General features: G+C 38.4%; 2 protein-coding genes across 2 annotated transcripts; both read right to left on the bottom strand.

Annotated features, from left to right (window-relative positions):
• Positions 1 to 4,092: 4,092 nt before the first annotated feature.
• LOC122089922 (probable LRR receptor-like serine/threonine-protein kinase At1g74360) lies at positions 4,093 to 6,799 on the bottom strand. The gene is made up of 2 exons (XM_042659699.1): positions 6,688 to 6,799; positions 4,093 to 6,551 (listed from the first exon to the last, which is right to left on the bottom strand). Exons 1-2 carry the CDS (start codon positions 6,755 to 6,757, stop codon positions 4,354 to 4,356), a joined length of 2,268 nt encoding a protein of 755 aa, XP_042515633.1. The 5' UTR covers positions 6,758 to 6,799; the 3' UTR covers positions 4,093 to 4,353.
• A 9,318-nt stretch (positions 6,800 to 16,117) lies between these two features.
• On the bottom strand, positions 16,118 to 18,903 carry LOC122088787 (probable LRR receptor-like serine/threonine-protein kinase At1g74360). Its single transcript, XM_042658115.1, has 2 exons — positions 18,763 to 18,903; positions 16,118 to 18,543 (listed from the first exon to the last, which is right to left on the bottom strand). The coding sequence occupies exons 1-2, from the start codon at positions 18,830 to 18,832 to the stop codon at positions 16,322 to 16,324; spliced, it is 2,292 nt and encodes a 763-aa protein (XP_042514049.1). The 5' UTR covers positions 18,833 to 18,903; the 3' UTR covers positions 16,118 to 16,321.
• Positions 18,904 to 27,056: the final 8,153 nt, after the last annotated feature.

Genomic DNA, 27,056 nt, shown 5'->3' with positions numbered 1-27,056 from the left:
GAATTTAGATGTGAACCTTAGATCTCTGTCTGACACAATACTCACCAGTACTTCATGTAAGCGAACAATATTCTCCATGTAAAGTTGTGCTAGCTTATCCATGGAGTAGGTTGTCTTGATTGGGATGAAATGGGCAATTTCAGTAAGCCTGTCAATTGTCACCCAAATTGCATCCATTCCCTTGGGTGAACGGGGTAGCCCAGTGACAAAATTCATAGTAATCATATCCCATTTCCACTCCGGTACTAGGAGTGGTTGCAGAGTACCATATGAAAGATGTCGTTCCACCTTAACTTTCTGACACGTAAGGCACTGTGCAACATATAGGGCTACTATGATCTTCATCCTTGGCCATCAATAACTTTGCTTAAGATCCTTATACATCTTGGTGCTTCTGGGGTGAAGTGTGTACTCGGAGCTATGTGCTTCCTTAATTATCTTATCTTGGATCCCCATGTCATTGGGTACACATAATTTGGCTTGAAACAATAGTGCTATGTCATCGGCTATTGTGAAGTCAGGATCATCCATCCTATGTTCTTAGATTTTAACTCTGATTTTCTGCAAGTCAGGATCCATAGGTTATTTCATGATTATTTCATACCTGATGGATGATTGCACCGTAGGGCTACCAGAGATAAGGTTAACTGCTTAATATCCTCAAGCTTCTGATCAAGCTCTAAGGTAGATCCCTCATTCAAAATGGTCTCATCCATTAACATGGCTTCTTGCTTAAACCATGGGCTGGTGGCCAGATAAGCAAGTGATACAGTTTGAGCTTTCTGGCTCAATGCATGAGCCACCACATTTGCTATATCTGGATGGTACTGTATATCATAGTCATAATCTTTCGTGAGTTCTAGTCATCTTCTCTGCCTCATGTTTAGATCCCTCTGGGTGAAGAAGTATTGAGACATTTATGATCACTGAATATCTCGCACTTTTCCCCATACAAGTAATGGCGCCAAATTTTCAAGGCAAAGATAACTGCCGCCAATTCTAAATCATGAGTGGGATAATTCTTCTCATATTCTTTCAATTGTCTAGATGCATAGGCCACTACCTTACCATATTGCATAAGAACGCAACCTAACCCAATTCTAGAGGCATCCGTGTAGACTGTCATCCCACCAGTACCTTCTGGTATCATCAGTACTGGGGCTGACACCAATCGTTTCCTTAGTTCTTGAAAACTGTCCTCACACTCCTTTGACCATTCAAATTTTGCCCCTTTTCTGGTCAACTTGGTCATTGGGGCGGCGATTTGGGAAAAATTCTCAATGAACTGCCGATAGTAGCTTGCTAATCCCAAGAAACTTCTGATTTCGGTGGCATTCTTGGGAGCTTCCCACTCTACAACTGCTTTTACCTTCCCCAGATCAACTTCGAACCCATTCTCAGACACGATGTGCCCCAAGAATCCAACTTGTTTCAACCAAAATTCACACTTGCTAAATTTTGCATATAACTGTTGTTCTCTCAATCATTGAAGTACCATTCACAAGTGTTGTGCATGTTCTTCTGTTTTCGAGTATATCAAGATGTCATCGATGAAAACAATGACCCATTTATCAAGAACATCATAAAATACTCATTGGTTAGCCCAAAAGATAGCACTAGGAATTCATAATGACCATATCGGTCCTAAAAGTCGTCTTGGGTATACCACTGTTTTTTTTATCTTAAGCTGGTAATAATCGGATTTGAGATCGATCTTTGAGAATACTTTAGCACCTTACAACTGATCAAAAAGATCATCTATGTGTGGCAATGGATACCGGTTCTTGATGGTCAACTTGTTCAATTCTCGGTAATCGATGCATATACGCAAACTCCCATCCTTCTTCTTGACAAATAGAACTGGGGCACCCCAAGGAGAAACACTTGGGCATATGAACCCTTTCTCTAGCAGATCCTGCAACTGAGTTTGTGACTCTTTTAATTCTGTTAGATCAAACACCAAGAAACACGAATAAAGAGAGACAATAGATCCGTACGACACAGAGATTTAACTAGGTTCACACACCAGGGTGGTGTGCTACGTCCTCGGGCGAAGAAGAAGATGATCCACTATGCAGAAGAAGGATTACACCCTAACAGCGGCGAGGAAGAACTCGCCCTGAAAAACCCTAGCTTCGTGAAAACCCTAGAATACAATGACTCTCAACAAGCAACAGTACATTATATATATATACGCCAAATAACGGTTCGACCCATCGGGTCGCGGTCGATCCGGTCGAACCATACCGCGGGGGCGTAGCCCCCGCACCCCCATATGAGATACGAGATCAGTGATGGGCTCCGGGCTTGGGCCTATCGGCCCAAGCCCTCTGCTTCCATCACAGATCTCAGAAAAATTCCCATTCGAGTCGCCACCAAAATATGTCGGATCGGGTCAATCTTCAAAACGGGTCAAGAATTCGAGACAAACTTAACAGATTTCTCTCCTCCTCATTTTTTTTCTTTTTTTTCAAATTCATTCTTAAGATTTGGAAAGAGAATGTGAGTCATCTTCGTGTTGTTGACTTGCACTAATAGGCTTTGGATTTTCAACAAGTGAACTGTTCGTTCTTGAGGTGGTATTAGGGGTCTGGAAGAGGGAACAAAGCAGCTCTCTTTGACTGCCTAGAATTTGGATTTGCAAGGTTTGGATTTAGGAAGAGGAATTCAGGTCTCCAGATAAAGCATCGCGCCCACGTAGAGGGGCGTCTATTGAAGAACGATGGCGAAGGGGAAAGCGGTGCTGCTTGCCCGCGAGCTTGTTGGCGAAATGGAAACGGTGGTAGAACCATGGCAGAGAGCAGCTTCATTGGCAGAGTAGAAGACAGAGAGGCTTCCTCTCGGTTGCAAACGTCGCACTGGTTCTAATCGAGTTGAGTCAAATCTGGATCAAAAACCGATCCAGGAAGCCATGGTGTAGCTCTATGCTTATCTCCTCATCTTCACTGTACACGTTGCTTAGAACAGGTGTCCAGTATTGAAGTTAGCACTGCACGATGAAGGAGGAATGGTGGAGAATCTGGATCCATTAGTCCTACATGCTTAAGCAGCCAAGGTTTAAGAATGATTAGATCCGGAGTCGATTATGATATTCCTTGATTTGGCTCAAAGGGTCTCAGACTGATGTTGTATGGAAATACCTAAGATGCCTAGAATTTGGGGGTATCAATCCATCGGTTTTATTGTCTTATCAATAGTAACAATAATAACATCTAAAACCTTATCCCAACTTAATGGGGTTAGTTGGTTCAATGTCTTATCAGTTTTGATCAAATACAAATTGGTTTTGGTCCCACAAAACCCCAGTCCGAAACATGATCCAAAAAGCTTATATTGGTTTTGATTTGGTTCGGTTCGGGCTAGGTTTTGACACCCTACGACCTAGAATATATCTATTTTAAATTATATCAGAATTGACTGAGATTGATATGAATCCTTGCCGAAACTAGTCCTGAGGTGAAGAGCACTAAATACCTCGTGTGAGTGACCCAAGGTGTGCTTAATGGGAATTGAATTCAGGACGTCAGAGTTTACGGCTCATACCAAGTTCGTTACTCACCAACTACGCTACCCCCTTGGTTAGATTTGGAACGTTCTTGATTAAAATAATTAGTAAAAAGAACATTAGCTAGTTGTGTGTCACTGCACCTAGACATAAAGGGTGGCATAAATATCACTTTCCCCCCAATTGGATGCATATGTACCTCCATTGATTCGTCCCCACATTGGTGCAGTGGCCATGTGATCAAGAAGCAATCTCCAACCTAAAATAATGATATGAATTCCAATATAGATTTCGACGATTAATCATGTGTCATATATGTTCATCTAGCTGAAATTATCCGATTTCAGCTCTGCTTTTCTTGCCCTCCCTTATCCCAATTCTTGAACAATTAAGAGGAAAAGCATGCATAAACTAAAGAAAAGAGAGATATTTGTCTAATCAAACGAAGCCCAACATCTAGTCTAGGCTCTTATCTCTTGAGTGCCACATCATCATAACACCAAACAAATCATATCATTATTGCCACTCATCGTAACACCAACCAAATCACATCTTACCATTGAATTTTAAATAATTAAAGAAAAATGAAACAAGCATTCAATTGTACCATTGTAACAAGCCAAACAAGGGGTAAGACTGCATATACTTGCTCCTCCTAGACCTGCAGTAGCAGAACCTTGAGTACTGAGTTGCTCCTTATTTTCCTTTTTTATAGAAAAATGACCGACATAACCCACCTAATAGAGAACAAGTTAAGAACAACAGGAAAACGATCATCTTGGCCATGGGGGTGGGATGGGGGACTTGTATTGCTGCTGCTGTCGCACGACTCTCACCGAAGAATGAAGCTATCTCAAACATGGCCAATTGTGAAGGAGGTTCCCCGGATAAGTGTTAAAGAAGATGAGCGACGGAACCAAACCTACGGAAAAACCAATTAAGAGCCACAGGAAAACGTTCATCCTCGTTTTCTTTTTCGGCAGTGGTCGGGGACTTCTACTGCTACTGCTGCGGCTACCGTTCATGAAATTCTGAACATGTAACAAAGGGTCCCCAAGAAAGGAATTTATCTCGAACGTGGACAATTGTCCAATCGAAGAAACTATGCCAGATAAGAGTGGATTGTAGGATAGGTTAAATTTTGTGAGTTCAGTCAAATCGTTCAAACTTGCAGGGAACTTGCCGGAGAAATTATTGTTGGACAAATCCAGGTTCTCCAAGCACTTGACATTACCGAGTTCTGAAGGGATTTCACCAGAGAATCCATTATAAGAGACGTCTAGGACCACGAGAGGCATATTTGCGATCTCAGGTGGGAGCTCTCCTGACAAGTTGTTGATTCCAATATGAAAAAGAGTAAAATTGTGCAACTTGCCGATTTCTGGGGGTAACTTCCCCGATAACTGGTTTCCCGCGAGCTGGAGATAACCAATGATTTGCAGAGTTTTGACAATTGAACCAGGAGCACAGACTGGAAACATTGGATACCCTTTGAGTAAAGAATCCCAAATCTTTCTGCAATTCTTCATGGTAAGCTGGTAATACACAAAGTTGAAAGGTGGATAATTCGTTGGTATCCACCGCTTCATTGTCATGCACTCGCCAGAATCAAAAGGAACTTTGCTACTATTTCGATTCGACTCAAATGTTAGAGTAGGATTTTGGGCAATATTCGAAATCTCAGCCGGGATTGTTCCTGATAATCTATTGTTTGCGAGGTTTAGCCATAATAGGCTGTTGCAGTTCCCAATCTCGTGAGGTATCTCTCCTGTAAGCGAATTGTTTGCAAGCATTAACCATAACAAAGAACTCAGCTTTCCTATCGTCGGAGGTATCTTTCCAGTCAGTCTATTGAAGGAGACATCGATAGCTTGGATAGCAGAGAAGTTCCCAAATTCTGGTGGAATGCTACCATTGAATTGATTGAAGGCGAGGAACAAGTACTTCAATCTTGGCATTTCAGAGAGTTCAATGGGTAATGGACCGGTAAAGTTGTTGATGCTGAGGTCCAATCGAAGGAGATTCGGCAACTTGAGGATCCCTGAAGTAGTTAATCCTCCCGTATAGTAATTCCCATGCAATAGAAGATACTGCAACTGCTGGAATTTCCCGAATATTTCCTGAATATCTCCCCTAAAATCGTTCCAACTGTAATCAAGAAATGTTAACCGACTCAAGTTCAGCAAAGATTCTGGAATTTCTCTTGATAACCTGTTCTTCCCCAATAACAGGGTTTCAAGATTGGGTAGCGTCCCGATCTCCAAAGGAGTAGGACCGGTGAAATGGTTATCCGCCAAAATAAGAAAATATAGGTTTTTGCAATTGGAGACCCCTTTTGGAATTGATCCATCGAAGTGGTTTTCGGACAAATCCAGAATTTCCAAAGTGCAATTCTCAGTGAAGATGGACGACGAGATTTCTCCGGCTAGATTGTTCTCCGACACCGAAAACTCTCGTAGCCTCTGAAACCCCAACCATACCTGACCACTGAAATTATTGACACTGAGGTCGAGATGTTGTAATTTCCAGCATTCTTTGAAGCAATCATCAATCGAGCCGGAGAAATTGTTCATCGACAAGTTTAGAGTAGCCATGTTGTTGCAGAGTGCTGGGAAATTCAATCCAATTCCACCGTAGAATCGATTAACAGTGAGGTCGAGTGTCTCTAGACTGATTAGTCCAGTGAGATTGAGCTCTCCTTGGAGGATATTATGAGAGAGATTGAGATATCTGAGATTCTTGCATCGGTTAAAATCCTCAGGGATGGGTCCATCAATCGTGTTCTCGGAGAGATCCAGTTCTGAAAGCTCAGAAATACTAGAGAAATTTCCAAACAGCTTGCCTGAGATGTCATAGTTGGAAAGGTTGATGCCGATGACCCGTTCATTGACACTGCAAAAAATTCCAGGCCAGTCGCAAGGGGAAGAACAGTTGTTCCATTCCGTATATCGCCCTCTGTGGAATGGGTTGTTACTTTGAAGGAATGTCTTCAGTTCCAGCAGTACTTCTTTGTCGCTATGTGAAGAACTTGCGGCTGCTAGCTGACCTGAAGCAGACGAAAAAACCTTTTGAGAGGTTGTCATTGAAATGAGGTTTATGAGAAACAATTGAAAAGCTTGGACTATATATAACAGAGAAATCGACCAACTAAACTGACATTGCAGGAGCACACAATTTGGTACCTGCGATGATTATCAAGAATAGTATTAACCACCACCAGGGAGTATCAGTGTCTTCTTCTGACATGATCATCGAGCTAATCTATCTCTTCCTTTTCTTATTTTTCTTGTAATGTCATCTGTTAATACACTTATACTGATCCATCTTAATGTTATTGCGAAGATGGAAGACTTTCCAGCCCCCCCTCTCCTCTCAGCTCTACATGATCCACATGATCCACGCTGATCACTAGCTGTTTACTTACTCTCCCAGGAATTGGGTCAACAGTCAATTGCGTTTTGTTTTGGCACATCATAGAATTGCTGGTAAGGTAACCAGGGTAATAAACGTGTTTAAAGAATAAGAAATAAACCACACGTCTAAAGAATAAGAAAAAAGTCCCAGCCACCACCTCCACCCATCCACGAGAGCGGATCAGGTTCACAGACAAGAATGTATGAGAACACTTCTAATTTGTGGATATAGAATCAATTTTCTCTCTCTTCATTTTATAGATTCTATATCCACGGATCAGGTGTGTACGAGAACATTCTTATACGTGAACTTGATCTTTACCCACCCTCACCCACCCACCCATTCGATTCTGATCTTCCTCGATTTGACTCGAGAGTCTCAGACCGATCTTGTATGAAATACCTAGGATGCTTGGAATTTAGGATATCAAATCAGTCGGTTTGGATTGGTTTTGGTGTGAAAATGAGTGAAACTAAAGCATGATCCAATAAAGGTGCACACTAGTTTTGGTTTGATTTTGATTTTGATTTTGAATTCAATTTTTATTTTGGGTTCTTATTGGTTTGGTTTCAGTTTATGTAAATAACTCAATATATTCTAAAGTATGCAAAAACTCTAGTCTGAAACATGATCCAAGAAGCTCATACTAGTTTTGATTTTGTTTAGGCTAGGTTTTGACACTCCCAACAACCTAAAATATGTCTATTTTAAATCTGATCAGACTTGGCCGAGATCGATATGGATCCCTATTCCTTGTATGCAACCCACCGTGTATTAGCATGAGGCCCACGACAGAGTGCTTAGAGGGGATCATATCACATCGACCATGTGGGATGAGTTAACTCAGGATATGCCTTGAAAAAAATAGGAATTAAGGTAAGTCATTATTCCCTTGTGTTGAGGTCCATCCTCTGATTTGGCTCCTCTATTGCCCGACAGGGATGCAACGCACATACGAGCATGGACCCCAACACAAGCGCACACCCTAAGATGCTCCAGGTTGTCGGATATTTTGTTGCCACCCCTATCGCACCATAGAGGAGCCCCATACTCATTATTAAGGTATTGTTTTGTCACAACATAACTATTTTCTTGACTTACCACAGAAAACGAACATGTATGGAGCATAACCAGTACACAGCCCCATTGCGTCCTCCACTAAGTTGTCTTAATTCACTGGAGTGTCTCTTATTGATCATACAGCTCTCTATCGCAGCACGGTGAATGCTTATATTGTTCAACACTCACTTGGGCTAATATCTCTTTCTCGGTAATTAAAGAAGGTTTGTCAATTTTTTCAAGTACCTACTGAAGAGCATTGGCAAGCAGTGAAGTGGATCCTCAGTCTCATGGATTGCTATTATCTCATCGTTCTTCTCAAAAGCTAATGTTTCATTCCAATGTGGATTGTGCTGATTGTATCAATGACAAGTGATTAATTTACCGGTAGCTATGCAATTTAATTGGGTTTCAACTTTATTTTACGGTCGGGGAGTATAAAAATATCTACATACAATAAGGTGTTAGACATGGTGGAGCACTGGTGGTGGGATTTGGAATGTTCTTAACTAGAAAATTTTCGACCCATTAGTCTGTGTACTGTGTCTTACAAAATCATTGTTAAGACATAATGGCCAATAGACTCAGGAACCATTTGTTGTAAGTCATTTCTCCATTCCAAGCTGCTTTTATTCTTGATTGTCAAATTTCTGACATCATTATTGCTCATGAAATTTTCTATTTCTTGAAAACAAAAAAGGAAAAAATAGATTTGTTGTCATTAAACTTGACATGGCAAAGGCTTATGATAGACCGGGGGTGTTATTAGAGCTATTTTTAAATTCCTGGGTTTTGGAGAACATTGGTGTGACCTGGTAAGCTACCTAATGTATTCTGTCACGTTTTCTATCAAAGGAATGATCATTTTTTGAGTTTTTTGAACCCACTATGGGTATTTGACAATGATGTCCTTTGAGCTCATACCTGTTCATTTCAGCTATGAAAGTATTATCTCGCCTCCTCACTACCTACATAAATCTAAATCCCTTCAAAGGTATGAAAGTAGCTTGTTATGCCCCTGAAGTATCCAATTTTTTGTTTGCAGATGATACATTCATTTTCTATTGAGCTACTTCGAAGGATTTGTTGGCTATTATAGCTGTCTTAGAACTATTTTCTGACTTGATGAGACAAGATATAAATTTTGATAAAAGTGGGATTTTCTTCAGTAAAAATATCCCTAATTGTGAACGAATGCGGCTGAGCTCGATTATTGGGATTAAGGAGATCTCTAAAGATTCCAAATATGTAGGATCAAATCTCCTACATCCCTGATGCCATGTGGCCAACCTCTATCATATAGTCAAAAGAGTCAATAATCGTCTCTCGATTTGGAAGGCCAAATTGCTCTCCTTTGCTAGGCGTAAAATCCTTATCCCATCTACACTCTGTTCTATTCCTTCATACCTCATGTCATGTTTTGCTTTTCCAGACAGAATTTTCTGGAATATTGACTCTATCTATATCAAATTTTGGAATGGAAGTCATTTTATGAAATCAAAAAAATTACATCTTATTGCATGGAAATTTTTTTATCAACCATATAAAAAGGGAGGACTAGGCCTCCAAGATGCTAATACCTAGAACAAAGCTCTAATATTCAAATTAGGGTGGCAATTTCTTTTTGAACCAAATGCGACTTGGTATAAAGTCCTACAGGCAAAGTATTGCTACCAAAAATCTCTTTTTGACCCAAAGGTCTACAACAAATGTGGATCATGGGTTTGGAACAGTATGGCATCTGTTTTGCCAACTATGAAAAAATGCGTTAAATCTTTGGTGGGGAATGGACGTGATACCTTCTTTTAGTATGACCCTTGGATTTCTACCAGTACAGTTACTCTTCTTACCAATATTCCCCAAAAGCAAAAGAGTTGACAAAGTGTTGGCACCCAAATTTCTAAATAAGCCCTGGTGATGTGGCAAGGGTGGTTTTGGGTATTTGGAAGGAAACAAGGGCTGACCGTATCAATTTGTCACCTACGTAAAAGTTGATACCTATTCGCCAAAGAGGTTAAGGTATACCTGCATAAGGCAAAGTTAGTGGGACAAGTGGCAACACTACATTGGAAGAACCACTTCATGGGCGAAGTGGGCAAATAACGTGGGCGATGGAACAGTTAATGGATCCAAGGTATATAAAGAGAAAAAGCCACCTAATACAGAGGACAATAACACATTCAAACAAAACCAACAGTGCAACTCTTTATTTCAATTTCGTATTTTTCATTCCTGTATTTAGAATAAGAGATGGAGTAGAACTTGTTTGTTCACTTCTTTGTGAATTTTCAATCCACAAAGTCTATACGTTAGATTTTAGAGTTTTGTATTTTAAAAATTCCTTTTGAAAGGATTAATGCGATTTATTCTCTCATCCTTCAAAGGTTTTGATTCATAAAAAGTCCCTGGAGCTATCGGGGCAAGAGTAGGACCCCAGATTGCTTGGTTGAAGTTAGATTTGATTTTGAATCCGGTCAGGAAGGATTCAGGCATGCCTGCGCACACACCAATATGATCAACTGACCGTAGTTAAGGGAGGAATTTTCGTGCCAACACAAAGTAAATCGTTTCATTCACAATAATTCTTGGAATCTGAAATTATTGGGAGCTTTTCTTAATTCTCACACTCTTAGGGAAATTACCAAGATCATCCCTACTTCCCAATGTGATAAATGGAGATGCACTTTGACCGCCAATGGTGCCTACTCTACCCAGGCTAGAGCTAGATTTCACAATACCTGTTCTAGTATTGATCATCAGAACTTAATTCAAGGATTTCACCGTAAGTGGTGGAATTTTTTTTGAAAACTAAGAATTCACCCGAAATTTAAAAAATAAAATAAAATTCTGGAGAACTCTACATAATGGAATACCAATCCAAGATATTCTAGGGAGATGGTTGAGCATTGATACTTCTTGTGTGTTTTGCAGACACCAACCAGAATCTATCCATCACCTCCTCTTTACTTGTGATTTCAGATCACACATTTGGATGGCTGGATCTCTGGGCCGATAATATTTTTTTGTTTTCCTTATCTACTATCATATTAAGCGCCGCTGGTCTATTGAGCGTTAGTAGGGCCAATGGCCATCTACTCTTACACTCACTCACACATAAATATGATAGAGTTGATTCTACAATCTCCTCCTCTAGGCACCGACTATTTAAGCTGAAGCTGCCATGCTAAGCTGGTGTTCATAAATACGTGGGGCACATATTTCCTTTATCTTGGGCAAAGGAAAACTTTCTCCAAGAAAATATTACTTTTGAAAATAAAAGGGACCGATTGCCAAACATTACTCTCTCTCTTTCGTGTGTGTCTGTGTAGTCTCCCTAAGACACCCACAAAAAAATCTCGAAAACCCTAATAGCATTATGAGAATTGAGAGAGGAGCATTACAAATCCAATAAACTGTGAAAACATAATTTTAATTTCCCCATACTATAATAACCAAAAATCCAATGCCCCAAAACGCATTGTGGTCTCCCTAAAACACTCACAAATGTCTTCCCCATAAAGATTCTCTTGGTGTTAACATAGCCGGATTAGTTTTTATTTCTTATCCACTTATCCCCACTTTTTACGGGTACCCAACTCCCCATGGCCATGTCTTAATAAGGGAGGGCAATGACTCACCTGTGAGAGCCTTTCTCATGGACCTACAAGTACCGAACGGTTATGAGATTAAGGAATAACTACGTACGTTGAATCTCAAGATGCTATATTACCAAGCAAAAAATCACATGCTTGTCTTGAATGTGTTAATACATATATTTAAGTGACTTAGTAAATCGCATGTCTGTTTTTTTGTGCAGTATATCCGTAGCTTAATTAATGTGAGAAAAATGAAATCAGACAGGGAATCCTCTTTTATATTGTAATTTTTTATTTCAGGCCCAGTAATGAAGTGGTAATAGTAATTCCTAGGATATCACCAATAGCAAAACAATCTCAATTTATAATTTCAGATTGTACACTGATGTAAATCACTTTCTCTCTACTTGGTGAAGTATTTTTATTTTTATTATAAAAAAAAAATATTGAAAAACCTTAATGTAACTCTCCTTTACAGAAGGTAACCAAAGTTGGCTTCAAGGCATAATATTTCTGTTAAAATAACAAGACAAAGCAATCAAAATGGACTATCCAAAGTCATAGCTGATATGTTATCCAAGGTGTTGTCTATGTGATAAGATCGTTGAGTGGTCCCCCATAACCTTGAATTTCCACCTCATGTAATTAAAGCAATAGAGAAAGAACTAAAAAAATCATTCAAGCATGCTTCTTTTGATTTTTCAATTATAGTGTCAAGTCAATTAAAGAAATAGAGACAAAAAACTCAAATAAAGTAAGATGGATCAACAAAAGGGGGAAGAAGAAATAGAAACTGTCCCCTTGTGTCTCTAATCAAAACTAACCACCTCCCCTTTTATTTCGTCTGCTATAATGCTCCTAACAATAACCGTCTTCTTCTTACTTGTTGCTTCCTAAAGTCCACAATGATATTTGACAAATGGGCTATCGAAGACCTTCAAATATTTGAGATTCAAAATAGGGGGCTATCAAATATTTCAATCTAAGGAACGTGGAGATAACGAAGGGGGGCTGCTTGATGGAAAAGCATCCTCTGCAGGGAGATCTCGCGCGGTGAGTCTCTCATCATGACACGTTGCCAAGGATGATCGAACAACTAAGCATCAACGACCCATTTCGCGTTGTCCTGATCCAGTTCTCCTAAACTTCCAATCCCCATCCCTTTTTCCTCCTTCTATTTCATTTTCTAGGGTTTGAACTTTTCTTCCTCAGAGAGTAGTGACTCTCTTCCCCTGCGATTGAAAGACCCACGACTCTCTTCCCCTGCGACGATCGACCCGCCACTCTCTTCCCCAACGATGATCGGCTTCGTGCGACCTCAATGAAGCAATGACCATCGGCTTTGTGAGACATTTGGGATTCTTCTAAAACTTCCTGCTGCTAGCTGTAAGTAAAAGGAAAAAAGTAGAGAAAATAGCTCTATTTCCATCTCCTGCTTGCTGCTTGCCTTCAATTTTGAAGTGCATTTATTTTCTTCCCCTATTCATCATCCTTACTCCCTATTCATGGTTTTTTTTTTTTTTTTTTTTGTTGACGTAAACAAACTTCATTGTTTTGTTGGATTTTGAATGTTCATAATGATATATTATTCTTTAATGATGTTGAATAACTACTCCAAGAAAATTTGAAAACATAACAGACTTATTCATGTCCATACCATTTAGTTGTTATTCTTCTTAGACATAGATTTTCTTTTATTTTTCTGGTTTATTTCCTTTATTCTTTGGAGTTACTTTCCAACACTTGTCTTTTAGCTCGTGTTTCAGAAGACATTGGTTGTATTTCAGGTTCTTTTTGTTGGTGTACGATGTCTTGTATTCCGTCACAGTTTAATCCAGGAATTACTGGTGTAGCGCCTCAACAGGCAGGATGGCGGCCCCGCTAGCCTGTTAGCAGGCCCTGGGGGTTGCAAGGAGGCAGGAGGCCCCCTACATAGCAGGAGGTGTAGGGGGCATAGCTCCCAGCTCGAATTTTTTATTTGAGGGTAATTGTGTACTTTCTAGATTAGGGTTTTTTGCTATATATCTGTAGCGGGGGTTTCTTTCTCTGTAATGCAAGCAATGCTGAGAGGTGTGAGGACGAGCGTTGTAACCCTATTCTCTATTGATAGTGAAGCATGATCTCATCTCATCGGGGACGTTGCCAACCTTACCAAACCTTGTAAAATTCGTATACATTGTTTGTTTTCTTATTTTCTAAATATTGTCTTGTGTTTCAGAAGAGAACTTGCATTGAATGAGAACTTTAAGGAACTTCCATTGAATGAGAACTTGTTATTCTTCTCTATTGTGTATTCTATGATGTGACTGTCGAAATTGAGTCTTTATAGTCTCATCAATTGCTTAGATTGTTTGGATTGGTAGATAACAAGTTATATATGATTGTTGGTAAGATATGGTGAAAGAATTAAAAAATAAAAAATAAAAGAAAAGGATTTATGATGGGACGGTAGCATCAGTGATAGTTAAAGTAACAAAACATAAATCAAACATCATTTGTATAGGTGGTAAAATACTTATTTCTCCATAAAATGCTTTCTCGATGGTATGGTTTTAAATTCCTTTACTATTATATTATACATTATTTAGAAACATAGAAATGAGATAGTTGCATTTAAAATCACTCCTAATAAAGTATTAAAAAATATTAACAAATGGATTGCTCATCTTAATCTATATTCCATGTGCCCAAATGATTCTATCTTACTCAATACAGATGGTCTGGGAAGCTTGAATATAAGTTTTCATACACATTTTTTGTCATACCCAATTTTAGTTTGTGCTAGTGCAACTAATCTTTTGACCTCAGCCTCAGGATGGGCGTATAGAATTCTCATTCAGGGCAAGTTTAGGTTCATGGACACAAATTCTACTACAGCTACTCAAAGAGAGGCAGTTGAAGCAGAAGGAATTTTGTTAGGCATGAAGCTGGCAATCAACAAATGATAGAATATAAATGAAGTTTGGTTCTCAGTATAGAAGTTACTTCATCTTATTCCACAACCTACAAAGGAAGCATGACCACTTTTGCATTTTGCTACATTTTCAAAGATTAATGATCTCTCAGGTTCTAAAACCTTCCACCACAAAGAAGCAACAAAGTGTCCAACTGTGGACTATATATTATCTATAGCATCATTGGTAAATATATGTAGGATAAATTATGAACTGTGTAGAATTGATGTACTTAATTATGATTTTTAATCTTAGTATATTTTTTCCCAATAAAAAAAAAAAAGTTATCGGGTTGTGTGCCTCTATGCCTAGACACAGGGGTGGCGTCAAGACCACCCTGACTCCTGGTTGGATGCATGTGCACCTTCCCTGATTGGTCCTCACATTGGTACTCTAGCCTTGTGACCAAGTAGTGATCTCGAACCTAAAACAATTATATGAATTCCAATATAGATTTAGACAGTTAACCATATGTCATATATGTTAATCTAGGTGAAATTATGTGATTTCGACATTATTTTTCTTCTCCTTCCGGATCTTGTTTCTTGACAAATAAGCGAAGTGAGGAAAAACATGCACAAACCAGAGAATAAAAAGAAAGATTTGTCTAATTAAATGAAACCCAGCCTCTAGTCCTGATCTCTTGCTTGCCACATCATCGTAACACCAACCAAACCACACCTTATCATTAACAGTTCAACTGGCCAACCCTACTTAAGAACCTCCCAAAATTTTACTGAACCACTCATTGTCTCATGTCAGATTACATTAATTGGCTCAAATTTTGTATACAAGTTGACCTTCAATCTTGTGTTCACGTGTGAAATTTAAGTAAAAAACATGTCTGCCGCAAAAAATTTGAAGTTTTAAAATTTTGGATGATGATAGCGTGTATTGTAGTAATCAGATTACACATACATGAGAATGCATCTCAATACATTACATGACCATGTTCCATCAATCCAACAATCAAAATTGCCGTATCATGATCTGGTTCCTCTCCATATAGCAAAGGTCGCGGAGTGTCCATAGCTGCTTGGTTGCTTGACATCTGTCTTTAGGGGATCCAATGGCTCTGGTTTGTTCTCCAAAAAAACTATCCATGAGATCTTGTTGCTACCCATGCCTGATAGACATGAGAAAGTATCTGGCTTCTCTTCTCTTCTCTCCCAAAAATCGTAGGGCTGTGATCAATTTGGGAATTTCTTATGTTGACAAAGATGAAAGTGTAATATTGTCTTTTTAATTGCCTCTTTAACATCATTAGCGAATAATGGGACGATTGATGAAATCTTTTAGATTAAAGGGAGGGCAATGATATTTTTCAAACTAGCTAAGGAGAATATGATATTACGACCACATGGGAAGGGAATGATATTTCCTCTTTTTTTATATGATGTCACTATAGTAAATCCTTATTACTACAACAAAGATAGAGAAATACAAGGCCCTCAACATGAGCATGCGTAAAAGGTTGGTTACGTATAGCAAATTTTTTATTTATTTTTCAAGAGAGGGATCTACGGGTTTTTTGTCCACTTATATGACATCTTATATAGCAAGCTAATAGCCGATGATGAAAGGATATATGAGAGAAAAGATCAAGTTCTCGTACAAGAACCATTTTCTGATCCACAGATAGAATCCACAACAATGAGCGACAAACCCACCTATGAGAAAACAAGTTAAAGAACAATAAACGATCATCTTGGCCAATTGTTGGTGGACTTGTATTGGTGCTGTTGTGATTCGTGAGATTCGGAAGATATAAGAAGGGTCCCGGAAGAATGAATCTATCTCAAACATGGCCAATCGTGAAGGAGCTTCCCCGGATATGTATTAAAGAAGATGACCGAGGGAACCAAACCTACGGGGAAACCAGCTAAGAACCACAGGAAAACGTTCATCCTCGTTTTCTTTTGATTTCCTCTGGGTTTGCTGTTTGACAGTGGTGGGGGACTTCTGTTGCTGTTGTTGCCCTTCATGAAATCTGGAAGAAGTAACAAAGGGTCCCCGAGAAAGGAATCTATCTCGAACGTGGCCAATTGTCCAATCGATGGAACTATGCCGGATAAGTGTGGATTGTAGGAGACGTTAAATTTGTTCAGTTCAGTCAATTTGATCAAGCTTGTAGGGAACTCGCCGGAGAAATTGTTGTTGGACAAATCCAGGTACTCCAAGCACTTGACATTACCGAGTTCCGAAGGGATTTTACCAGAGAATCCATTGGAAGAGAGGTTTAGGACCGTGAGAGGCATATTTCCGATCTCAGGTGGGAGCTCTCCGGACAAATTGTTGATTCCAACATCAACGAGAGTTAATTTGTGCAACTTGCCGATTTCTGGGGGTAACTTCCCCGATAACTGGTTTCCGGCGAGCTGGAGATAACCAGTGATTTGTAGAGTTCTGACAATTGAACCAGGAGCACAGACCGGAAACATTGGATACCCTTTGCGTAAAGAATCCCAAATCTTCTTGCAATTCTTCCTAGTAACCAGAGAATACACAAAGTTGAAAGGTGGATAGTTCGTTGGTATCCACCGCTTCATTGTCAAGCACTCGCCAGAATCGAAAGGGACTTTGCTACTATTTCGATTCGACTCAAATGTTGGAGTAGGATTTTGGGCAATATTCGAAATCTCAGCCGGGATTGTCCCTGATAATCTATTGTTTGCAAGGTTTAGCCATAATAGGCTGTTGCAGTTCCCAATCTCGTGAGGTATCTCTCCTGTAAGCGAATTGTTTGCAAGCATTAACCATAACAAAGAACTCAGCTTTCCTATCGTCGGAGGTATCTTTCCGGTCAGTCTATTGAAGGAGACATCGAGTGCTTGGATAGCAGAGAAGTTCCCAAATTCTGGTGGAATGCTGCCATTGAATTGATTGAAGCCGAGGGACAAGTACTTCAATCTTGGCATTTCAGAGAGTTCAATGGGTAATGGACCGGTAAAGTTGTTAAGGCTGAGATCCAATCGAAGGAGATTCGGCAACTTGAGGATCCCTGAAGTAGTTAATCCTCCCGTGTAGTCATTCCCATGCAATATAAGACACTGCAACTGCTGGAATTTCCCGAATATTTCCTGAATATCTCCCCCAAAATTGTTCCAACTGTAATCAAGAACTGCTAACTGATTCAAGTTCAGGAACGATTCTGGAATTTCTCTTGATAACCTGTTCTTCCTTAATGACAGGGTTACAAGATTAGGTAGCGTCCCGATTTCCAAAGGAGTAGGACCGGTGAAATGGTTATCCGCCAGGTCCAGAAAATGTAAGTTTTTGCAATTGGAGACCCCTTTTGGAATTGATCCGTCGAAGTGGTTTTCAGACAAATCCAGAAGTTCCAAAGTGCAATTCTCAGTGAAGATGGACGACGAGATTTCTCCGGCTAGATTGTTCTCCGACACCGAAAACTCTCGCAGCCTCTGAAACCCCAACCATACCTGACCACTGAAATTATTGGTACCGAGGTCGAGATATTGCAATTTCCAGCATTCTTTGAAGCAATCATCAATCGAGCCGGAGAAATTGTTCATCGACAAGTTTAGAGTAGCCAAGTTGTTGCAGAGTGCAGGGAAATTCAATCCAATTCCACCGTAGAATCGATTAACAGTGAGGTCGAGTGTCTCTAGACTGATTAGTCCAGTGAGATTGAGCTCTCCTTGGAGGATATTATGAGAGAGATTGAGATATCTGAGATTCTTGCATCGGTTAAAATCATCAGGGATGGGCCCATCAATCGTGTTCTCGGAGAGATCCAGTTCTGAAAGCTCAGAAATACTAGAGAAATTTCCAAACAGCTTGCCTGAGATGTCGTAGTTGGAAAGGTTGATGCCGATGACCCGTTCATTGACACTGCAAAAAATTCCAGGCCAGTTGCATGGGGAAGAATTGTTGTTCCATTCCGTGTATCGACCTCTGTTGAATGGGTTGTTACTTTGAAGGAATGTCTTCAGTTCCAGCAGTACTTCTTTGTCGCTCTGTAAAGAGCTTATAGAGCTTGCGGCTGCTACCTGACCTGAAGGAGAGGAAAAAACTTCAAGAGGTGGTCACTGAAATTGAGTTTATGAGATTGCAGGAGCACTAGAGATTAAGAAAAAATTGGAAGAGAACACCTGCAGAGTTTTCAAAATTTTCTATGACTAGCATGGAAATCTTGGAGTACAAGAAGAGAGAAATTTTAAAAGAACTAAAGAATGCTTAAAAATTCAAAACCATCGGCCAGACAATTTGTTACCTGCTGCGATGATCATTATCAAGGATAATATTAACAACCACCATTGTGTATCAGTATCTTCTTCTGACATGATCGAAACTAATCTATCTCTTGCGCTAGTATCTCTAAGGATTAGTCAAGGTGCGCATAAGTTGATTCAGAAACCTTGATTAATTAAAAAAAAAAAAGGAAGTTTGAGTCATTTATGGTACCAATCCATCACGTGTTTGGAAAAGATTGCGAAACTGGGAAAGAATTTCTAGCCCCCCATGTTGACTGTCTTGCGTTTCTGTTTCATACCCAAAGCTTTTCTATGTCATTTCTACGTGAACCACACGCTGATTACTAGCTGTCTACTTCCTCTCCCAAGTCATCAGTCAACATTCAATTGCGTCTTCTTCCAATCATAGTCTTATGCTTAATTTCTGTCCTAGAACTTTGATATTAGTATGTATAGAATTAGATAATCACTCTACTTACCTCAACTTTTGTATGATATCTAATGTTAATTACGTGGGGGACTTAAAAACTCTATCAAAGAAAGAATATTACTCGAATATGATATGTAATAGTCCTAAGTTTAGTTAATCTATCTTTATTTTGTTTTGAATCCAAAAAAAAAAATTGTCTTATTCTCCTTCCCACACTCCTCTTCTGACTTCTAAGTCACCTGAGGCACTTTCAGCGAAAAGTCTAATGATTCAGTGGAGATAATTAGATAAGTTGAAAAAAAAGGAAAATATTAATGCAGCCACAGCCCACAGAGGAGGAGTGTGGATCAGGTTTTACCTTAAGAAATAGGAACCAAGGTCCAAGGCATTATTCCCTTGTATTGAGGGGAGCAGATCAGGTTCAAGTATCGTTTCGTATTTTTTTCTCTTCATCTAATAGATTCTAAATTCAAGTATCTTTTCGTATTTCGGATCAGGTTTACGACAACTTTCTTGTACATGAACCTAATCCACTTTCCGTGTTGAGGACCTGATGGTTCATCTTCATTTATAATGTATTATTTTGTCACGATAGAACTAATTTTTTGACTTATCAAGGAAAACGAACATGGATGGAGCATAACCAGTGCACAGCCTCATTGCCGCCTCCACTAAGTTGTCAAAAATCACCCAAGTGTCCCATTGACCATACAGCTCTTTGTTGACAATGGTTTATTCCGACGTGGATTGGGCTGATTGGATCAATGACTAGTGATCTACTTGTAGCTATGCAATTTTTATTGGGTTTTTTTTTTGGTAGAAATGCAATTTTATTGGGTTCCAACGTAAATATTTTTAGGTCGGAGAGTATAAAACATTTCATGAGTGTAGGACATGATGGGCACCGAAAACTAGAAGAGATAGGTATCAAGTTGGATCGCGGAATCTGGAATGTTCCTAATTAAAACAATTGGGAAAAAGAATGATACTTAGTTTTTTTTTTTGGTAAAAAGAATGATACTTAGTTGCGTGCCCTTACATCTAGATATAGAGGGTGACATTTAAATGCATGTGTCTCCTTGATATCCCACATTGGTGTAATGGCCATACCATCAAATAGCAATCCCAACCTAATACAATTATATGAATTACCAATATAGATGTAGATGGTTAATCATATCAGAGAGTGCGGCTGCTATTTGACCTGGAGGAGAGGAAAAACTTTCAAGGATTGTCATTTAAATAGAGTTTATGATAAATGATTCAACATAATTGAACAACTCCCCTGTTTCTAAGCGATTCCCTGCTCCCACTTGATAGAAAAGAAGCCATTTCACTTGTCCATTGGAGGTGATGCTTTGCATACAATTTTGTGATAACACATGTTTTTTAGCTTTCATAAATGTCCTTTTAAAAATGCTCTTAATGGTAACATAAAAAGCTTTAATAGGAAAAAAGATCCTCTTCAACGTCAACCATTATCCCTTCCACTCATCCAATGGCTGAGAGGGAAATGGTTGGATGCTCAAATCGTTGGGGAGGAGCCGAATATATATCATCATGAAACCATACGAAAAGTGTTCATGTATGAATAGATGATCCAAACTCAATAGAAAACCCCACATAAAAATATAAATAAAATAAAAAATAAAAAAACAAGTCAAGTTTGTATTTGCATGGAATCCCTCTCATGGCTATTCTATATATCTTCTAAAGAAACATTTTCTATGTCACAAAGAGGATTAAGGTGGAGTGTGAAATTGACTGGCATGTGAAAGTAGATTCATCTCAACGTGAAACACTGCAACTCCTTTTTAGAATTTTAAAGGATTAATTAGGATAAGTACATAATGGGTGTCTCTTACTTTTAATGTTGAAACAGACATCTTCGAATCTTCTTTTTTATTTACATTTATCGTAAGCATGTCAATGACATGAAATATAAAGTATAAACTAAGGAAATTTAATTAATGTAATAAACTATAGAACAAACCGATTTTAATTGGGGACCCCTTATTTTTCATGTGTGATGCTCACAAACCTAAGTTTAAGGTATTAGAATTAAGAATTGAATCTGTCTCTATCAAGAATCAATTCCGATATTATGAATCGGGCTGAATTGGGATTGGTGTCAGTCAAATTGAAAAAAAAAAAAAAAAGCCTTTTACCCACTTAAACCCCACTCCCTATTTCAACCCGTACCCGACAACCTAACTCGCATGCAACTCCTTTCTCTCTCTCCCACTCCCATCTCTGTCTCTTCCGCTTGTCGTGCAAACCAGGCTGCTGTCCCCCTTCTCTCTGCATTTGGCCTCGACCTCTTTATCCCTTGAGCAACGATAGTGGCTGCATCCTCTGATTCTTGGGTTAATTAAGTCGAGATAGGGTGTTGGATTTGGATCAAGTCAGGGAGTGGATGGATTATGTGGGTAAAAGTAAGGGACCAGTGGATTTATCTCTTCTACTTTTCGCACTCCCAGGGCTCTATGGGCACTCTATTAGCGATGATCTTTATGGAGGAAAGTTGGATCCTTTATTGGGACCCAAGTCGTAGTGGATTGATGAATACTTTCACCAAATACTTTTTATTTTATTTTTATAAGATACTTTTCACCAAATACTCCCTCCTAACAATGCGTGTAAAAAGCAAAGAAAGATGGAGAAAAGAAGCTTAATCTGGAGTCACAAAAGAAACAAAGAGATGAGCATTCTTCATCTCTTTACTATAGAATGCAATGGTTGCTTCAACCAATTTAATTTACAAGGAATTAAATGGATAAAATAGAGAGATAATTAAGGTTTGTCGGTGTACAATTAGTATGAACCTGAGGGACAGTCAGGCCGGCGTGGATGCCTATTATTAGCCAAAAAAAGAAAAAAATTTAAGTTTGCTGGGACCATACCCAAACTTTTCTATATCTTATATTTCTTGGTAAAGAAACATATGTATGTGATTGTGACATGCCACATACTGCTAGTAAACTTTGCTTCTTAACAATGGAAAATATGACTTTATGACTTATCAAGAAAAATTTCTCTTCTCCTTCTATTTATTTATTTATTTTTGGATCAAACCAAAATTTATCTTCAAGATCCATAAAATTTTATCAAATGATCAAATAGTATGGCAATTCCGATGTTAGATAGATAGAGAACAATTTGGATACGTCACTTGTCAAATTTCATACTCAAATGCATTGATATATTCTCTCGTGTATTGGCATGGATGGTCATGGATGTCTCTATATAAAAATCTACGATATTTCGACCAATCACAGTTATCTGGAATTAGGATGATACAGCCCAATACGATCAATATGTATCAACATTGATATCGATATTGTTAATGAATGATACCGTGAACTAAATCTATGCGACCAATACTACTATGCTCTCTCCAATGGTCATGGATTCTCGAAGCTCTATTTCATCACTTGGCACACATAATTCTTTTTATTGAAACTTCATGTGAGAGAGGGACTTGAGAACCCCAAAAGGGCAACCAAGTTGGCAAGGAACCTTCGTCTCAAGAAACATGTGGTTCCGAGTTCGACTCCTCTTATCTTCTTGGGGCCACTCACACGAAGGTGTTTAGTGCTCTTTAATGCTTTCAGTGAAAATTGAATAATTCTCATTCAACCCTAGTATTCCCAAATGTATATGATTGTGGGGTCAATATGGGCTTACAGGTCTACTCTGGAGGGATTTGGATACCCATCATTAAAAAAGAAAAAAAAAAAAACAACTTAAGAGTCCGCGTATTCACAAAAATTAAAACACCTAAAAATGCCACGTGACAAATTATTTGACCAATCAAATAATCTTATCCAATTGTACCAATCAGGTATACTTTGCTCTTGCTCTATTAAAATAGTGATAATTTTTATAGTATCATTTTTTTTTTTTTTAATTGTGTAAGATATTCTCACATATAGTTTAACGATGGCAATTGAATATATAAAGAGGAAACTCTGGCCCCACCCCCACCATACTGATCTTAATATGGTATTATCTTTATCGGAAAAGGGTTGGGTTTTGTGAAACAAAAAGGTACTCATCATGCCCTCTTTCATCCCCAGTTAGATATCCAGTCTAACTATCTTGTAAAATTAGGGAGTCTTTTGCATGTCTTTAGGTGTGAGTTTACGTACGGTTTTTTATATTTTAACTTTGGGTGATTATTTTCTGCGAGGGAAGCGCACCCTGCACCGCCTCGCTGTCTCTCTCTTCTAAGGTTTTGTTTCATTGCACATAAGGAGGAGAGAGAGAATAACATTCCAAATATATCACAACATTCCATGGTGCTTTCGCCAACAATGATTTCATTACAATGCCTATTTGGACTCTCATATTGGAAAGATTTCGAACTGTTATAGGGAAGTCAATATAGTGGCTGATTTGCTACTTCAAAAAGATGCCTGACCAATCTAGAGTATCTTCAATTTGGAGTTCTCCTCCATTTTTCTATTGCAACGACAATGAATGGGATGTCACAAACAAACCTAGATATCGGTTTACATGAGTTAGGGTGTTTTCTTTGAGTTGGTTTTCCCTCTTTATTGATAGCAATGCCAAAGGTAGAAGGTGAATAAATATTTGTTTTTTGTATTCCTGTACAAGAATGCTTGAATGCTAATCCTATATTCTTATTTAATTTTTAGGAATAAGAAACCTCGTTAGGCAAGTTCTCACACTCAGACACAATTGGACATAAGAATATCCAACATGCACAGAGGCAGCTAGGTCTTTTCACACCCAATTGCGTTTAGGCATAAGGAACACTATGTAAGGATTGTTTCTCCCTAATTTTTAATATAGATGCAACTATTTTTAAGGGGAAAAAATAATTAAACTTTGTAGGGTCATTAATCATCACCCATTGTTACTTTGGGCTACGCTCTTTTTTTTCTATTCCCCTCCTAATAGAAAAGAGGTCATGTCGCTTGTTCGCATATGATGTTTTACAAACAATTTTGTGATAATACATGTCCTTCTACTTTCACAAATACCCTTATAAATGCTATTAATAGCAAATGATGTCTTTCAGATGATCTTAATGGCATATGAAAAGGCATTTATAAAAGTAAGAAACACATGTCATCATGAAATCATTCGCAAAATATTCACATATGGGTAGGTGATCCACACTCAATAGAAAACCCATTTCAAAAGAAAATATGGCATAGACTCATAGAAAACCCCTTCAAAAGAAAAATGATCCCAACTCAATAGAAAACCCACCTTCAAAGAAACTAGGAAGAGAAATCAAGTCAATATTGTATTTGCAAGGAATCCCTCTCGTCTTTACCAAAATATCTGACAGGTTCGTGGCTATCCTATATGTATCATCTAAAAAGGCATTATCTATGTCACGAAGAGGATTAAGGCGGAGTCTGGAATTGACTACCATGTGAAATATTCCTGTCAACATATAACACTGAAACCTCTATAAAATTTACATATTTTGAAGTTGCTCTCCATTTTAGTTTTTATTTGATACAGAAGGCATTGTCTAGATTAGCAACTTGTGAAATTCTAGAGTCTAATTCAATAAGATACTTTTATATTTTTTTTTTGTATTGTCATACATCTCTTGTATGTCTATACATGTGTATCAATAATGATACGCACAAATTAACTGCCCAACAAGATGTCGATACGTGGCGTCCAGCTACAATAGGAACTTGGAGCACTATAGGAAGCTAGGACTTCGAATACCAAGATAACAAGAAGACTTGAGTCCACCTTCAATGATGGAGTCGTAATAGGACTACCCGCCTAAAGGCGAGATGATCCCTAAGGGATGGGAATATTCCCTATAGAGAGAGGAGACGTGCAAGATGGGATCCTCCAAAACCGCCCCAAGCTCATCAGAAGCATAAGGACGTTTCCTAGTGGGACTCTCTAGGACCTAATCCTATAAGAGAGAACCAAGGTATTTCCAGAGGTAAGTTTTACTCACTCGCCATTACTCTCTGAATACTGTTGCACCGGTCTCTAACTTGGGCGTCGGAAGACTAATCCCGTAGCCACATCTGGGCCTTTGCCTTATGTGTTCTTATAGGATTGACGTTCGGCCTTCTACAGATTCTCGACAATAATAAATAGTATAGACATTATCGACACATCTATGAATTGCCCAAATGGTTATGACGAATTAGGAATTGTGTGGATAGACGCACTTCTAATTTTGAGTTGAGACAATCAAATTATATTAAAATGGAAATGGTTGAGTGTCCCATGATATCGTCATAAGAAGAAATATGCATACTTCTCAAATGAGGGTCTAGAGAACAATATCATTGATTAAAGGTCAACATGACCAGAATAAGGGAGAATATTTATGTAGATCCCATTATTTATTATGTAAGAAAAATATATTATAATATTATAATCTCCAGAAGAGAAGTACATGCCTTTATATTTGTTATATGAATAACCACTCTTACTTTTATTATTCTTTGAAGATTATTGATCTTTAAAAAAAAAAAATGATGTCAAAATTTAATAATAGAGGCCAAACAAAGCCTTCATCATTAAGCAATCGAAGCCGCCAATCGCCCTTAACATCAATCCTAACAAGTGTCAACTATATAGTGCCTGTAAAGTGCAAAAAAAGAAGGTGGGGAAGTTTTTTTGGGTAAACAAGATGACGTGACTTTTGTCCTCCGTGCTTTTTCCATTTAAATACCCAAACTACCACAGCCATACTATCGCCATATTCGAAACGGACATGTTCCAAGGTCAGAACTTTCAGCTAGTTAAGTTTTCGAGTGGGGGTAGTTTTGTCCATTTACTTTTTGGGTGACTCGGCAGTGACGTCCATTGCACCCAAAAGACGTGGTCCAAACGCAGCCTTAGGGACGGTTGAGCAGAATGTTTCAGTTAATTCGTCAATATACCCATAAAAGACTCAAAACGCCATGAATTGGCGCCTTTTAAAAAAAAATTTAAAAACCTAACGAACACGCCACCTATCTGCCAATATTTACAATACCAGCCCTAAAAAAAATTAATAATAAATAAATAATCCATATTGATTAAACCGACCGATGTTGTTTATTAGTTTGGTATTGATTTTGATTTTGATTTGTGCACGACAGTGTCTGATGAATGATCTCGTATACAATCATCAGATGGGACTAAAGGGATGCACCATAGATGATTATCTCTTATCAAACCGATTCGTGCTTGCACAAAACCTTTTTCCTCTTGAATTTTATAAACTAATTTGAACCCACATCTTGGAATGAAATTGAAAAAAGATTAAAGAATAATAAAATTAATGTTTATTATGATATTTTATATTAGATTGATAATAAACTAATAAGAGCTCGAATCAGAATGAATTGATGAGATTATTTGGTAATAAACACATTGATTTTTGTCACTAAACTCCTTAGCAACCCAAAATCAGAATAAATTGATAAAAGCGATTAAGGCAAAAGAACGCTACCTAGTGTGGCCCCTGCACCTAGACACAAAGGGGGTGAAATGATGCCTGTCCTATGAAATACAAAATATTCACTCCTATTGATGTTCTTGCACATTCCCTCATGGCCCCCGTGCTAGTGCAGAGTTCACACCTTCTTCCTGAAACAATTAAAACTAAAAAAAAAAAAAAAAAAAAATAAAAAACCCCGATCGAACCAACCAATTGATACTCTTAGTGGAAACCACCAATTATTTATGATACCCTTTAATACAAATGATTGCATGTACGACTATTAGAATCACTCAATTGAAATTGAGATTGAACTATTTCTGCAACTCCCTTTTGATTAAAGCTTTTCTTTTAGTTCTTAAAATAACGAAAAAATTAATAAAACTTATCTCTAGTAGCAAGATTTCCCTTTTTTTTTTTTATTAAATTAAAAACCCCAA

This window comes from Macadamia integrifolia, chromosome 9, assembly GCF_013358625.1.
Source record: "Macadamia integrifolia cultivar HAES 741 chromosome 9, SCU_Mint_v3, whole genome shotgun sequence".
NCBI lineage: Eukaryota > Viridiplantae > Streptophyta > Magnoliopsida > Proteales > Proteaceae > Macadamia > Macadamia integrifolia.
Note: the sequence above shows the minus strand (reverse complement) of the source record. Positions and strands in the feature narration are given on the sequence as shown.

Bases quoted from the DNA above. Each gene is read 5' to 3' on its own strand.
- LOC122089922 (XM_042659699.1), bottom strand. From the start codon at position 6,757: ATGATCATGTCAGAAGAAGACACTGATACTCCCTGGTGGTGGTTAATA. The intron at 6,552-6,687 runs GTACCAAATTGT...CGTCTGCTTCAG, and splicing joins ATTCTTGATAATCATCGCAG to GTCAGCTAGCAGCCGCAAGT.
- LOC122088787 (XM_042658115.1), bottom strand. From the start codon at position 18,832: ATGTCAGAAGAAGATACTGATACACAATGGTGGTTGTTAATATTATCC. The intron at 18,544-18,762 runs GTAACAAATTGT...CCTCTCCTTCAG, and splicing joins GATAATGATCATCGCAGCAG to GTCAGGTAGCAGCCGCAAGC.